This window comes from Suncus etruscus, chromosome 1 (genome assembly GCF_024139225.1).
Source record: "Suncus etruscus isolate mSunEtr1 chromosome 1, mSunEtr1.pri.cur, whole genome shotgun sequence".
Classification (NCBI taxonomy): domain Eukaryota; kingdom Metazoa; phylum Chordata; class Mammalia; order Eulipotyphla; family Soricidae; genus Suncus; species Suncus etruscus.
This window is the reverse complement of record NC_064848.1, coordinates 158516692-158533782: the sequence shown is the minus strand read 5'-3', so window position 1 is coordinate 158533782 and position 17091 is coordinate 158516692. Positions and strand designations below refer to the sequence as shown.

The window sequence follows — 17091 nt, the reverse complement described above, 5'->3', positions numbered from 1 at the left end:
TGCACATAGTCACCAGTAGTCTTCTGCCATCTGCGGGAGGAGGCAGTGCTTCAGCTCAGTCCACAAGTCGCAGCTGAGCTGAAGAGGTAGGCAGCTGAACTGAACTGTATGCCACTGAACTATTTAACCCACAATATTCAATGGCACATTTAAGTGAAAAGCCCATTTAAGGCAGTAAAGTCATGTAAATAAATGTTTATAAATCTGAATCCTTATAATCAGGGGTTTTGGAGTATAAGGATTCAGGATTTTTAACCATTTATTTACAATGCTTTACTGTCTTTTTTTTTTTTTTTTTGGTTTTTGGGCCACACCCGGCGGTGCTCAGGGGTTACTCCTGGCTGTCTGCTCAGAAATAGCTCCTGGCAGGCACGGGGGACCATATGGGACACCGGGATTCGAACCAACCACCTTTGGTCCTGGATTGGCTGCCTGCAAGGCAAACGCCACTGTGCTATCTCTCCGGGCCCGCTTTACTGTCTTAAATGGTTTGTTCACTTATTAAAGTTGCCATTGAGTACTATGGGTTAATGTGGTTTGTTCACTTATTAAAGTTGCCATTGAGTACTATGGGTTAATGTGGTATGTTAATGGTATACAGTATATCAAACAATCATGTATGTCAATGTAATCATGTATTTATTTATTTATTTATTTACTGATTCCTCAATTATTATAACTGCTTTGGGTATATATTTTTATTTTTGAAATTTATCAGTGGCTGCTGCAGTTTCCACCTCGGCTTATACTCAAATCACAAAGTTTTCCCAGTTTTTTCATGGAAATTAGGAGGAGTTTGCTTATACTCAGATCAACTTATACTCAAGTATATATGGTATCTCTCAGAAACACCTAGCCACCAAAATCTCCAGATATGCCAGTTATGTAGTTGACATCTCCAGGATGCCTGTGTGGACTAGACTAGACCCCATCCCAACCTCCCACTCACCCCATTCTGTACTTCCAGAAGTCCTGGCAGCCACACCCATACACCACTGCTTCTTCTATATAAACTCATCAGCCCAGCTCCACAGATCCTTAAAGTCCTGGACCATGCAGGCACTTACCTGGCCTTGTGATATAACCATAATTTTAATACTGACTTCCCAGTACGACTACACCAAATAGAAGTGAAATTATAATAGAAGCCACATTAGCTCAACAAACAAAACCAACAATGCTCAATTGCAATAAACATCTTAGTAAACCCTCGGACAATGGCCTAACAACCCCAGTGCAAGATATAAAAATCTCAACAAAATGGGGCCAGAGAGATAGCGTGAAGGTAGGGCATTTGCCTTGCATGCTAAAGGCATGCTAAAGGATGGTGATTAGAATCCCGGCATCCCATATGGTCCCGAGCCCGCCAGGAGCAATTTCTGAGCATACAGCCAGGAGTAACCCCTGAGCACTGCTGGGTGTGACCCCCCCCCCCAAAAAAAAATCTCAACAAAATTTCTTTTAATGTAAGTTTTTTTTTTCAATAATTCCATTATCGGGGCCAGAAAGATAACATGGAGGTAGGGCATTTGCCTTGCATGCAGAAGGATGAAGGTTTGAATCCCGGCATCCCATATGGTCCCCCAAGCCTGCCAGGAGCAATTTCTGAACATAGAGCCAGGAGTAACCCATGAGCACAGCCGGGTATGACCCAAAAAACAAAAAAACAAAAAGAAAAAAAAAAGAATTCCATTATCATTTAATTGTACCAAACAATACTGAGTAAATTATTCATGCCTTCCAAAGGGAAGAAGGCTTCAGGGAGGCTGGGAAAATGGTGACTATGAGGAAAGAAATGTTTCATGGTAATGGAACAGATGCTGGAATATTGAATGCCAGAAGTAACTATTAGAAACAAATCTGTAAATCACAGTTATTTAAAATAAAAAAATTTAATTGAAAACAAGACAACAGGGGCCGGCGAGGTGGCGCTAGAGGTAAGGTGTCTGCCTTGCGAGCGCTAGCCAAGGAAGGACCGCGATTCGATCCCCCGGCATCCCATATGGTCCCCCCAAGCCAGGGGCAATTTCTGAGCGCTTAGCCAGGAGTAACTCCTGAATATCAAACGGGTGTGGCCACACACACACACCTGAACAATGGATACCATCTGTGGAAACAACCACAATTGTCTTTAACACTACCAGGATCCAAGCCTCTACCAGAGAAGACCTACCACTGCTTTGGCATTGATTTACTCCAAAGAGTGCTGCTCCCAACACCCAGGCGACTCAGCAACAGTCTGCATTCAGGGCAGATCGCTCTGCATTTAATGATATGCTGAAACTAGAGGATGCTCCACATCAGCCTGACATCGATGAAAGAAATGCACAGAATCCAGAGTCTTTAAATATAAGAGTCTGATACCAACAATAGCTAAAGTGTGAAAAAGTTTCACTGGGATCTTGAGAATGACTGGAGTCGGATAGATTGGTATGCCTGGAACCCAGAGTCTGTCTTATGCCAATAAACTTCTGGGGTGAGGCCTTTTAGTAATCAGGTCAAGGTTTTTTTTTCCATTTTCTCCATTTTTCTGAACCTATGCAAACATTGGCAATTGACAATATCACACATTTACTATATTTTTTTACTCTTATCCTTTAAGGAAAAAAATACAACTTACTGAACTTAAAAACAAATTACTGTAGTAGAATGCCTGTCTCGAATACAGGCAGGGGATGGGAAAGGGGGAGGGGGTAATGTTGCACTGGTGAAGGGGGGTGTTCTGGTTATGACTGTAACCCAAATCCCAAATATGATCATGTTACTTAAATAAAAATATATTTAAAAACAAAACAAAAAAAACAAGACAAAATAAAATTTGTGTGGGACCAGGGGCCAGAGAGGTAACATGGAGGTAAGGTATTTGCCTTGCACGCAGAAGGTCATTGGTTCGAATCCTGGCATCCCATATGGTCCCCTGAGCCTGCCAGGAGCATAGAGCCAGGAATAACCCCTGAGTATTGCCAGGTGTGACCCAAAAACTAAAAACAAAAAAAATTTGTGTGAGACCAGCGTGATAGCACAGCAGGTAGGGCGTCTGCTTTGCACGAAGTCCAGGTTCAGTCCCCAGCATCTCCTATGGTCCCACAAGCCTGCCAAGAGTAACTACTGAGCACAGAGCCAGGAGTAACCCCTGAGCACCACCAGGTGTGGCAAGAAAAAAAATTGTAGGCAGAAATTTTTTTTTTTTTTGGTTTTTGGGTCACATCTGGCAGCACTCAAGGGTTCTTCCCGGCTCTACGCTAAGGAATAGCTCCTGGTATGCTTGGGGGACCATATGGGATGCTGGGATTCGAATCACCGACCTCCTGCATGCAAGGCAAACACCTTACCTCCATGCTATCTCTCCAGCTCCAGACAGAAATTTTAATTAAAATTAAAAAGTGCGTTTGTGGGCCCAGAGAGATAGCACATCGGGGTTTGTCTTGCAAGCAGCCGATCCAGGACCAAAGGTGGTTGGTTCAAATCCCGGTGTCCCATATGGCCCCCCCGTGTCTGCCAGGAGCTATTTCTGAGCAGACAGCCAGGAGTAACTCCTGAGCACTGCCGGGTGTGGCCCAAAAAAAAAAAAAAAAAGTGCGTATGTTGGGACTGGCACAGTAGCAAAGTGATTAGGGCATTTCCCTTGTACATGGCAGACCCAGATTCAAACCCTGACATCCCATATGGTCCCTTGAGCCTGCCAGAGTAATTTAAGAGCATAGAGCCAGGAGCAATTCCTGAGCACCATGTGGTATACCCCACCCCCCGCAAAAAAAAAAAAGCACATGTGGTTCTAGTGTTAGATCAACACTTTGCATGAATGAGGTTCCATAAGTTCAATATTTAGTACTACCAAAGATCATTAATTGAATATAATCTCCAGTATTCCTGCTGTGATCTCCAGAGTCACAAGTGTGTAACTCTCCTGGATCACAGCCAAGTATGTTGCAATAACACCTCAACAACTATGTAATCCCTGGACAGAGCAACTATAAGAAAACTACAAAGGGAAGGAAGAGGGGGTGTGCAGAAAAGGATAACCTTTAAGTGTTACCTTCCAGCCAGGCAATTTTTTTTTAACTTTTGGGCCACACCCAATAGTGCTCAGGAGTTACTGCTTACTCTGCACTCAGAAATCATTCCTGGCGGGCTCAAGGGACCATATGGAATGCCAGGGATCAAACCCAGGTGGGCCATATGCAAGGCAAGCATCTAGCAACAACACCTTACTAAATTTAATGAATGAAATAGTACTGCTTTGATTGAATTAAATAATGCAGATGATGTATAAGCCAAAGCAAAATCCCAGAAACAAATTATTTCCTGAACCCAGAATTACTATAGAACTAGCCCACTGACCACCTACTCCATGTAAATCAGCACCAAATGAGAAAGTAGTTTTCTGCAGAAGACTCAATCTCTACCATTCCAACTTTCTCACATTATTTCTCATTCCAAATTCCAGAGTATGATATTCTGCAAACTTTTTGTTGTGTCACATTTCCTGTCTTTGCTCATGTTGTTTCTTCTACTTGGAACACTTTGCTTAGTTAGTTTCCAGGAAACTTTCACTCTTCCTTTGCCTTCCTCACAATTTATGCTTCTTCTAGAGCTGACAAGATGCCCTTCTGTGCTTCTGCACTACCAAGTCTCCTCATAACACAACTTGAGAATTCACCTATACACCAAAATTTATTACTAACACCAAAATAGGGGCTGAAGAGATGATTGATACAACAGATAGGGGCATTGCCTTTGATCCCCAACATCCCATATGGTCCCCTGAGCATCACCAGAAGTAATTTCTAAGTGCACAGCCAGGAGTAACCCATTGGCATTGCCAGGTATATCCCAAAAGCAAAACAACAAACTAAGTACTTATGGTGCTCCTGTAGCCATTACAGAATACATAGAGCAGGGGCTGGAATGATAGCACAACAGTAGAGTGTTTGCCTTGCACAGGGTCAAACCAGGATGGACCACGGTTCAATTCCCAGCATCTCATATGGTCCCCCAAGCATGCCAGGAGTAACTTCTGAACACTGCCGTGAGTGACCCAAACCACCCTCAAAAAAAAATTATATAGGGGCCAGAGAGATAGCATGGAGATAAGGCATTTGCCTTGCATGCAGAAGGACGGTGGTTCGAATCCCGGCATCCCATATGGTCCTCCGAGCCTGCCAGGAGTGATTTCTTTTTTTTTTTTTTTTGGTTTTTTTTTTTTTTTTTTTTTTTTTTTTTTTTTTTTTTTTGGTTTTTGGGCCACACCCGGTAACGCTCAGGGGTTACTCCTGGCTATGCGCTCAGAAGTCGCTCCTGGCTTGGGGGACCATATGGGACGCCGGGGGATCGAACCGCGGTCCGTCTCCTTAGGCTAGCGCAGGTAAGGCAGGCACCTTACCTCCAGCGCCACCGCCCGGCCCCAATAAATTGTGTGATGAACATTTTTTTTTTTTTTTTTTTTTGGTTTTTTTGGGCCACACCCGCTTGACGCTCAGGGGTTACTCCTGGCTATGTGCTCAGAAATCGCCCCTGGCTTGGGGGGACCATATGGGACGCCGGGGGATCGAACCGCGGTCCTTCCTTGGCTAGCGTTTTTTTGGTTTTTTTTTGGGCCACACCCGGCATTGCTCAGGGGTTACTCCTGGCTGTCTGCTCAGAAATAGCTCCTGGCAGGCACGGGGGACCATATGGGACACCGAGATTTGAACCAACCACCTTTGGTCCTGGATCGGCTGCTTGCAAGGCAAATACCGCAGTGCTATCTCTCCGGGCCCCAGGAGTGATTTCTGAGCGTAGAGCCAGGAGTAATCCTTGAGCATTGCCGGGTGTGACAAAAAAAAAAAATTACATAGAAAGAGTAGCATTAACCACTGCCCCAAACTAAGGCTTTGAACAAAGATGGTCCAAGTTGATCCCTAGCACTGCATAGTCTCTTTACTCCTGCAATCAGTCACTCTAAGCAACAAACCTGAATTAGTCCTTGAACACTACTAGGAAAAAAAAAAGATTGAAAACTGATTTGAGCCTAAGATAGCAGTTACAAAAGTGAAAAGGACACTTTTTCCCTGGTTTTTTGGCTGAATAAAGATATAATTATAAAACTAAAGACTTGCCCAAGTGCCAAAAACTTAAGTGTCATTTTTGCTTCTCTCTCCTCCCTTAGCTCCTCAGATCCACCTAAGTCCTTTAGATTCTATCCTCATTTATATTTCATATCTGATCTCTTCTCCACATCTCTAAAACAATTTCCTAGTTCAAGTCCTTTCTACACATCTCTTGGATTAATACTATGCACCTATAACTCTTTATTTCTAGACTTATTTCCTAATTTTTCATGAAGCGTGATATATATGTGTGTATATATACATATATGTAAAAATATATACACATACATAAAATACATATTGAGTATTTTCTCTAAATTATTCAATACTCCTTACTAACTTCAGGAAATTCCTGACTTTCAAGATCTGGTCTAAATAATAACAATACCATAAATGTCAACAAATCTGATCCCAGTAATATCAATAACCATAAATGTTAACACTATTTTAACCATGTAATACCAAAGTATAGTTTAAAAGAAGGAAGTTTGAGAAGTGGCAGAGTTAGTATAGTAAGTATGGCATTTGCCTTGCACACTATTCTCCCAGGTTCAAGATCCCTGACATTCTACATGGTTCCCTGAGCAGTGATCCCTGAGCAGAAAGCCAGGAGTTAGCCCTGAGCATCCTCGGGTGTGGTCCAAAACAACAATAAAAATCTGATCCCAGCTTCCTACCTCTACACATTCTTCTAAGTATTTCACTCCTCATGGCAGTCTTAGCTTCCCTACAACTAATCTCTCACAACAAACACAAAATCCCCCACAAAAACCTAAAACTTCATATTCTTCCAAATCTAGAATAGCAAAAATTTTTCATCCTAAACTCCATAAATCTTCATTCAGAAAAATTACTTTTACTAAATTCTATAGTGCCACATAGTGGTGAAAGAAGGAAGCACAAAGTAAAGAAAAGGTCCAGGTCAGAGATAGTACAGGTGCTGGCAATGCCTTGGGCCTAATCCACACCTCCACTACAGTTCAAGGAACACAGCCAGAGGTCACTGTTGAGTACAGAACACCACCAAGTGTGGCTCAAAAACCCAAAACAAAAAAGCAATTTAATTAAGAAGAAATGCATAGAATCCAGAATCTTTAAATATAAGAACCTGATACCGGGTTTGGCCCCAAAAACCAAAAAAAAAAAAAAAAAAAAAAAAAAAAAAAAACCTGATACCGGGGCCGGAGAGATAGCATGGAGGTAAGGTGTTTGCCTTTCATGCAGGAGGTCATCGGTTCGAATCCCGGCATCCCATATGGTCCCCGTGCCTGCCAGGAGCAATTTCTGAGTCTGGAGCCAGGAATAACCCCTGAGCACTGCCGGGTGTGACCCAAAAACCAAAAAAAAAAAAAAAAAAAAAAAAAAAAAAACCTGATACCAACAATAGCTAAAGTGTGAAAAAGTTTCACCAGGACCACGGAGAATGACTTGGGTTGGACAGACTGGTATGCCTGGAACCCAGAGTTGGTCTTATGTCAATAACCAGAGTTGGTCTTATGTCAATAAACTTCAGGGGTGAAGCCTTCTTGTAACAGGCCAAGAATTTTTTTCCGTTTTCCCCATATTTTTCTGGGCCTATGCAAACAACGGCGATTGCCACTATCACACCTTTACTATATTCTTTTACTCTTATCCTTTAGAAAAAAAACAATTTACTGAACTTAAAAACAAATAACTGTAGTAGAATGCCTGTCCCAAATACAGGTAGGGGATGGGGGTGGGGAGGGCAGAATGTTACAGGATGTTCTGTTTGTGACTGTAACCCAACTATGATCATGTTACTTAAATAAAAAATATATTTAAAAAAAAAAGAAGAAATAGACAAGAATATTAAAGGAGTCTTAATGGGGCCAGAGTGGTAGCGCTAGCAGTAAAGGCATCTGCCTTACAAGCGCTAACCTAGGACGAACTGAGGCTCGATCCCCCAGTGTCCCATATGGTCCCCCAAGCCAGGAGCTATTTCTGAACGCATAGCCAGGAGTGACCCTTGAGCGTCACCGGGTGTGGCCAAAAAAACCCCCCAAAAAATAAAAAAGGTGGGGCCGGGTAGGTGGCGCTGGAGGTAAGGTGTCTGCCTTGCAAGCGCTAGCCAAGGAAGGACCGCGGTTCGATCCCCCGGCGTCCCATATGGTCCCCCCAAGCCAGGGGCGATTTCTGAGCACATAGCCAGGAGTAACCCCTGAGCGTCAAACGGGTGTGGCCCAAAAACCAAAAAAAAAATAAAAATAAAAAAAATAAAAAAGGAGCCTATGGGGGCCAGAGAGAGAGCATGGAGGTAAGGCATTTGCCTTGCATGCAGATGGACAGTGGTTTGAATCCTGGCATTCCATATGGTCACCCGAGCCTGCCAGGAGCGATTTCTGAGCGTAGAGCCAGGAGTAACCCCTGAGCGCTACTGGGTATGACCAAAAAAAAAAAAAAAAAAAAAAAAGGAGCCTTAAGTGATTCAGTAGATTCAGTATCCTCATCATTTTATGTACTACAGACTCAAATGTCTGATTCATTGCAACTCCTCAAGAACTTACATCATTGGGACTCAGGCTACCCAGCCCATTTTCCTGTTCAGAATCTTTCCCAGATTCAGTTCCCTTGGAGGAACGTGGATGGGATGGATGAATCCAGATCTCCAAGCGGGTGGTGTCCTCTCCAACATGCCGAAATGTAGACTTCTTTCCTTTCCGCCACTGGTCAGGGTTTAGTTCCATTTCCTCATGTTGCTTCTTTTCCATCTGTTCTGCCTATACAACAAACATAGAAGTCAGATTCCTGAAATTCAATTAATAAAGAATAGTACCCACTTCAGTTTATTGCAGGAGTGAAAGTACAGCAGGTAGAGTGCTTACCTTGTACATGCCTTATCCAAGTTAAATCCCGGGAACCATATATGGTCCCCCAAACCTGCCAGGAGTGATCCCTGAGCATAGCCAGGTGTGGCTCAAAAACAAACAAACAAACAAACAAACAAAAAAGAACTAAGAAATAAAGACTGCCTCAATTTCAGAGTATTAGAGTAACATCTATTTGGTGTCATAAAATTCTATAATCCAGATTCTGTGTAAAATACACATCTAAGGGCCTTACAAGGCTCTCTTTAAAATGAGTCTGATAGGGCCAGAGAGATAACACAGCATTAGGGCGTTTGTTTTGCACGTAGCCGACCCAGGACCAATGATGGTTCAATTCCCAACATCCCATATGGTCCCCTGAGCCTACCAAGGACGATTTCTTTTTTTTTTGGTTTTTGGGCCACACCCATTTGATGCTCAGGGGTTATTCCTGGCTATGCACTCAGAAATCGCCCCTGGCTTGGGGGGACCATATGGGACACCGGGGGATCGAACCACGGTCCGACCTACGCTAGCACTTGCAAGGCAGACACCTTACCTCTAGCGCCACCTTCCCGGCCCCCCAAGGACGATTTCTAAGCACAGAGCCAAGCCAGGAGTAACCCAAGCATCACCGGGTATTACCCAAAAAAAAAACAAAAGTAAAATAAAATAAAATGAGTCTGGTATGCATCAAAAAATGAAAAGAAGTGCAGTAGGTAAAATGCTTGCCTTGCATACAGCTGACCTGGTTCAATCCTTGGCACCACATATGGTCCCCAGAGTACCAACCAGGAGTGTACACTAAGCAAATAGGAAGGAAAGGAGGGAGGAAACCTAGAGACAATGATAGAGGGATACTGACATTCTGATGGTAAATGTGATGTAACAACACTGTAAGCCTGAAACATTTCTATTAACAGCACTGCATATCATAGTGTCTATATTAAAACACTGAAGAGAAATAAGTGAAACAAATTAGTTTATTTTGCTTAGGTTGAGTTCTGATGGAACTCCCTTCAAGAACATTAGTCATGGGGACAGATCGGTGGCAGAAGCTGTAGGACATTTGCTGACCTAGGACAGACCTCAATTAGATTCCCGTGGCGTCTCATATGGTCCCCCAAGCCAGGAGCGATTTCTGAGCGCATAGCCAGGAATAACCCTTGAGCGTCACACAGGGTGTGGCCCAAACCCTCCATCCCCCACCCCCGGGAAAAAAAATTAGTCATCATTAACTGAAGAAATGGGGCACTATGGAAAACAGTCTTCTAGGAAAGAGTGATTCTGCCAGCATGCCCACTCACCTTTCGTTTGGTCTCTTCAAACAAGCTCATAAGACTCTCCTTGGCAGTCAAGATAGGGTTGCTGGCTGCTAAACTCCGCATATAGTAATACACAGCATCAAGCTTTCTCCTCTGTGAAAAAGCCAAAAACATATTAAGTTGACCTGAATCAAGTGACAAATGAAATCCTATCTCTCTCAGTCTGTGTGCCCCAACCTGTGACGATTTCCTGTAAAAAAAAAATTGGGATGCTAATCATGAGTAACCCAAAGACAATTAGATCAAAGATCTCTTTTTTTTCTTTTTCTTTTTCTTTTTTTTTTAACCACTCAGACTGCATCCTCTCCCTCTACCCCTTCCAAAGGAAGGGAAGAACGATCGTCAATGGCCAAAGGCAGCCGCAGAAGCAATACCTAGAGCTGGCTTCAAGCTCAGGAGAGGATGCTCTGGCTCCTCCTCATGACTTCGGGTGCTCTACCCGATCAGAGAAACTTCTCTAGTTACCTACTATAGAAGTGATCCCTGAAAGTATAGTCTTGGGGGCCGGAGAGATAGCATGGAGGTAAAGCATTTGCCTTACATGCAGAAGGTTGGTGGTTCAAATCCCGGCATCCCATATGGTCCCCTTAGCCTACCAAGAGCAATTTCTGGGCATAGAGCCAGGAGTAACCCCTGAGCGCTGCTGGGTGTGACCCAAAAACCAAAAAAAAAAGGAAAGTATAGTCTTGATCAGAGATCTCTTTTTGCATAGTATCTAGTACTAAGAATGGAGAAGATAAGAATAAAGAGTTTCATAAAATATTTTTCATTTTGAGAAAGAAAATTTTATTTTTGGGGACCAGAGAGATAGTACAGCGGTAGGGCCTTTGCCTTGCAAGCAGCCAACCTAAGACCAAAGGTGGTTTGAATCCCGGCATCCCATATGGTCCCCCTTGCCTGCCAGGAGCGATTTCTGAGCACAGAGCCAGGAGTAACCCCTGAGTGAAGCCATATGTGACCCAAAAACAAAAAAAAAAAAAAAAAAAAAAATTATTTTTTTTCTTTCTTTTATTTTTTGGGGGGAACAGGGGTCCACACTCAGCAGCACTCAGGCTCTGTTACTTCTGGCTCTGCGCTCAGAAATCACTCTTGGTAGGTTCAGGGGACGAAACCCAGTTTGGCCACATGCAAGACAACACCCTATGCACTGTGCTATCACTCCAGCTCCACCAATTTTTGGGCCATACCTGGTGACGCTCAGGGGTCACTCCTGGCTATGAGCTCAGAAATCGCGCCTGGCTTGGGGGACCATATGGGACGCCGGGGAATCGAACCTCGGTCCATCCTAGGCTAGCGCAGGCAAGGCAGGCACCTTACCTCTAGCGCCACCATGCCAGCCCCACCAATATTTTTTTTATTTTATTGTTTTTGGTGCGTGGGCTTACTCCTATCGGTGCTGAGGTACTACTCCAGGAGGGGCTTGGGGGACCCTATGCAGTGCTGAGATCAAATAATACAAGTTGGCCACTTGTAAAGCAAATGCCCAACCTGTAGTACTATCTCTGTCCAGTTATTTATTATCTTAAAAAATAATAAATGACTAACTGGAGAGACAGCTCAAAGAGCTGGATCACATGCTTTGCATAGCAAAAAATTGGCTTCAACCCTTGGCACTGCATGAAACCCTAAGCAATGAACTAGAAATAGTTTCCAAGCACAGCTGGGTGTGGCCCCAAAACTAAAAGTACAAATGACAATGTTACTAACTATAAGGTAGTATTGGCCAGCACTTCATAGATATAAACTCTCAAGTTAAGAATACTAGGACAAAAAAAAAGAATACTAGGACAACAAGGCGGGTGGGGCGTTTGCCTTGCAAACAGCTGATTAGAAAAGACAGTGGTTCAAATCCCGGCATCCCATATGGACCCCCGTGCCTACCAGGAACGACTTCTGAGTGCAGAGCCAGGAGTAATCCCTGCAGGATGTGACCCCCCCCAAAATAAAAACAAAAACAAAAACAAAAGAATACTAAGACAAGGGCCAGAGAGACAGTATAGTACAGTGAGTAAGGTGCTTATCTTGTATGCAGCAACTCAAGTTTGAACCCCAGCATCCTATATGGTCCCCAGAGTATTATCAAGAGTGATTCCTGAGTGCAAAGCCAGGAGTAACCTAAATAACATCAAATATGAACAAAGAACAAAAATAAAACAAAACAAATAAAAAAGAACACTAGAGGAGCCAGATCGATAGCGCAGGGGTAGGGCATTTGCCTTGCACAAGGCTGATCAAGGAAAGACCTCAGTTAGATCCCTGACATCCTATATGGCACCCCAAGCCAGGAGCAATTTCTGAGCACATAGACAGGAGTAATCCTCAAGCATCACCAGGTGTGGCCCAAAAACAAAACAAACAAACAACAACAAAAACCACTAGGGCAGGGGTCTGAGCAGTATATACCTGATAGGGAATTGGCCTTGCATGTAATGAAACGAGTTTGATCTCCGGTTTCACACATGGTCCCTTTAACACCACAAAAATCACTGGGTGTGGCCAAAATAACAAACAAAAACAAACCAAAGAAAAGAGCACAAGGGCAGAAAGCTGGATCATTTGCCTTTGATCCCCTGTACCAGATGAGTCCTGCCATTGGTAATCCCTAAGCATAGAGCTAAGAGTAAGACTGAGCATTCTCGGTATCACCAAAAGTTAAGAAATATTATAAATTCTGGGGCCGGGTGGTGGCGCTGGAGGTAAGGTGCCTGCCTTGCCTGCACTAGCCTTGGACGGACGGCGGTTCGATCCCCAGGTGTCCCATATGGTCCCCCAAGCCAGGAGCAACTTCTGAGCACATAGCCAGGAGCAACTCCTGAGCGTTACTGGGTGTGGCCCAAAAACCAAAAAAAAAAAAAAAAAAAAGAAATATTATAAATTTGACCAATAAGAAAGATCAAATCAGGGGCCAAAGAGATAGCACAGTGGTGTTTGCCTTGCAAGCAGAAGACCCAGGACCTAAGGTGGTTGGTTCGAATCCCGGTGTCCCATATAATCCCCCGTGCCTGCCAGGAGCTATTTCTGAGCAGGTAGCCAGGAGTAACCCCTGAGCACCGCCAGGTGTGGGCCAAAAACAAAACAAAACAAAACAAAAAAAAAAAGATCAAATCCTAAATATGTCAAATATTTATTAGTGTTCATTTGGGGACCTCCACAGAAGTGCTATAAGTAAGCAAGATTACACCTAGAGGTATGCAGGAGGCCTCATGGTGAGAAAAATCAAACCAAGGATCCTGTGCATAAAAGGAATGCACTTTAGTCCTTTAAGCGATATCTCTAGGTCATATACCAGAAGTTGAATCTAGCTCTCTGTCTGACTACTTAAATTCATTTTTTTGTTTTGTTTTAGGGCCACACCCTTCAGTGCTCTTCTTACTTCTGGCTCTGTACTTACTGTACACTAACTACATGGCAGAGCTCAGGGGAACTCAGTGCTAGGAACTGAAACTGCATCAGCTGTATGCAAGGAAAGAACTTAAATTCACATTTCTACTATTATCATGTTGATTGTGCTGAGAAAAGAAAATATAAAACTAATCCCACCACCACTCACCACTACCACCACCAACAAAAAACAAAAAAAAGAAAAAAAGAAAAAAAAAAAAGACCAGAGTGATAGCACAGCGGTAAGGCATTTGCCTTACCTCGGCAACCCAAGACAAACTGGGTTTGATCCCTGGCATCCCATATGGTCCCCCAAGCCTGCCAGGATGATTTCTGAGAGAAGAGTCAGGAGTAACCCCTGAAGTCTACCAGGTGTGACCACCCCCACCAAAATAAAAGGGAAGGAAAAAATGTTCACTAAGAGCTATTTATAACAGCTGAAGACAATTTCAAGGGCTAAGGGGAATGCCACTACTTAATAATGAAAACCTGTTTTAAAAAAATACTAGCTTTTGGGGTCGGAGCAGTGGCGCAGTGTTAGGACATTTGCCTTGCACATGGCTGACCTAGGACAAACCATGGTTTGATACCCGGCATCCCACATGGTTCCCCAAGCCAGGAGTGATTTCTAAGTGCAGAGCCAGAAGTAACTTCTGAGCGTCATAGGGTGTGGCCCAAAAACCAACAACAACAACAAAATAATAGCTATTCTCTCTAAAATCTAATCATTCTTCAAATATCAATTTTTGCATTTAGAAGTTAGAAGTGATCCTTAAGAATAGAACCAGGGGGCTGGAGAGATAGCACAATGGTAGGGCATTTGCCTTGCACTAAGCCAAACCAGGATGAATGGTGGTTCAAATCCCGGCATCCCATATGGTCCCCCGGGCTTGCCAGGAGCGATTTCTGAGAGCAGAGTCAATAGTAATCCCTGGGCACCACCAGGTTAGGTGTGACCCAAACACCAAAAACCAAAAAAAAAAAAAAAAGAACAGGGCTGGAGATAGGGCATTTGCCTTGCATACAGGACGGTGATTCAATCCTGGTATCCCATATGGTCCCCGAGCCTGCCAGGAGCGATTTCTGAGCATAGCGCCAGGAGGAACTCTTGAGCACTGCCAGGTGTGACCCAAAAACCCAAACCTCCCCCCAAAAAAAAACAGAATCAGAAATAAAGACCTAAGCAGCATCAGGTATAGCATAAAAAAAAAGGCAAAAAAAGAATATCAATCACATATTGCTTCAAATATAATTTGTATTACTACCTATACATCTCAATTACTAAAAAAAACAAGTTTTTTTCAGTAAAGAAACAATATCCTGGAGACTGAGCCATATTACAATGTGGGGGCATTTGCACTGAGTTAATTCCATATGGTCCACAGGTACAGCCTCTGACTGATTCCTGAGTACAAAGCCAGCACTAACCTGAAAATTGTTTAGATATAGCTAGATATGGCCCCAAAACAAAATAGAACAAACCAACAAAAAACCCAATATCTGGGGGCCAGAGCGGTGTCGTAAGTGGTAGGGCGTTTGCCTTGCAAGCACTAACCTAAAACAGACTGTGGTTTGATCCCCCGATGTTCCATATGGTCCCCCAAGCCAGGAGCAATTTCTGAGCACTTAGCCAGGAGTAACCCCAGAGCATTAATGGGTGTGGCCCAAAAAGCAAAAAAAAAAAAAAAAAAAAACCTATCTGATGAGCAAGAGGGAATGATTCAATCAAGCACAGTACCGCTTAGGACCCACTAAACTAAAATTTTATACCCATTAAAATGTATTTCCTGGGGGCCGGGCGGTGGCGCTGGAGGTAAGGTGCCTGCCTTGCCTGCGCTAGTCTAGGACGGACCGCGGTTCGATCCCCCGGCGTCCCATATGGTCCCCCAAGAAGCCAGGAGCAACTTCTGAGTGCATAGCCAGGAGTAACCCCTGAGCGTCACAGGGTGTGGCCCAAAAACAAAAAAAAAAAAAAATGTATTTCCTGGAGAAATAGTACAGTGGGTAGGGCATTTGCCTTGCTCACAGTCAATCTGGGTTTGATCTCCAGCATCTCATATGGACCCCAAGACTGCCAGAAGTGGTTCCTGACTACAGAGCTAGGAGTAACCCCTAAGTAACTGTTGGTGTAGCCAAAAAATAATTTTTAATAAAATACATTTTCTCATTCCATCCCCACCCCCACCACTGGTATTTTCTCTTATGAATTTGTTCATAAAAGAGCTAATATAAATGAAATTGTAAAGTTTCTTTTTTTATTTTTAGGCCATACCCAGTAGTGTTCAGGGGTTAAGCCTAGCTCAGTGCTCAAATAGTATCCTAATGATGCTTAGGAGACTATGAAATGGTAGAGATCAAATTTAGGTCACCAAATAGCCAACAAGCATGAGAAAAGATATGGAAAATAATTGGTCTTTGGAAATGCAAATAAAACCACAAAGAGATATACTTAACACTCAAACTGTAAATATCAACAAATACTAAATGGAAAAAAAATTCTGAATGGAGAACTGGAGTCTGCACTTAGGAAAAGCCTCAAATACACAAACAGATAACAAGAAAATTTTGGGATGAATTCAAGAGGAACAACTTAAGATTCACTGGGGTCCCAGAGAGCAGGAAGACAAGCTCCATGAAGAAGCAACAGTCGAAGACATCACTGCTGAGAAGTTCCAAGAGCTGGAACTTAGAACATAGCATTCACATCCTGGAGACCTAAAGGTAACAGCTAAAAGAGATCCAAATAAAAACACCCTAGGGCACATCCTAATTAGAATAATGAAAACTATAGTGAGACAGAATATTAAAAGAGGCATGGTCAAAAAGAAAAAGAAATTATGTATATATACAAATATATAGATATATACATATATACATATATGTATACATATTATACATACATACATACATACATACATACATACATACATACATACATACATACATACATACATATATAAAGGAACATCCTTAAGATGTATAGTGGGCCCGGAGAGATAGCATAGCGGCGTTTGCCTTGCAAGCAGCCGATCCAGGACCAAAGGTGGTTGGTTCGAATCCCGGTGTCCCATATGGTCCCCCATGCCTGCCAGGAGCTAGTTCTGAGCAGACAGCCAAGAGTAACCCCTGAGCACCACCGGGTGTGACCCAAAAACCAAAAAAAAAAAAAAAAAAAAAAAAGATGTATAGCATATTTTCCAGAGAAAATGCTCTAGGTCCAAAGACAGTGGTGGGATATAATGGAAAAAAGTCAATAAAATGAATGTATCACCAAGAAGAACACTTTTAGAACATATACAACTTCACAGATAAACAACAGCTCAGGAACTTCATAAACTCAAGATTAATCCCACAAACACACTAAAATTCCTATAGAAAGATGATACAAAAACTCAGTGACAATAATTTCTCTCAATGTTAATGGACTAAATAAGAGACAGAATATGGCAGGATGGATTAGAAAATTGAACC

General features: G+C 42.9%; 1 protein-coding gene and 1 non-coding gene across 2 annotated transcripts in view; both read right to left on the bottom strand.

Annotated features, from left to right (window-relative positions):
* Positions 1-17091, bottom strand: part of SMG6 (SMG6 nonsense mediated mRNA decay factor) — a 303380-nt gene that overhangs the window by 269157 nt on the left and 17132 nt on the right. The window contains exons 7-8 of the mRNA XM_049782046.1: positions 10222-10332; positions 8615-8827 (exon numbers count right to left, since the gene is read on the bottom strand). Of these exons, the coding sequence (XP_049638003.1) occupies positions 8615-8827; positions 10222-10332 (324 nt within the window). The remainder of the gene's footprint in view (positions 1-8614; positions 8828-10221; positions 10333-17091) is intronic.
* On the bottom strand, positions 10525-10738 carry LOC125995145 (small nucleolar RNA U3). The gene has a single exon (XR_007490740.1). It is a non-coding gene; the product is annotated as a small nucleolar RNA U3 (small nucleolar RNA).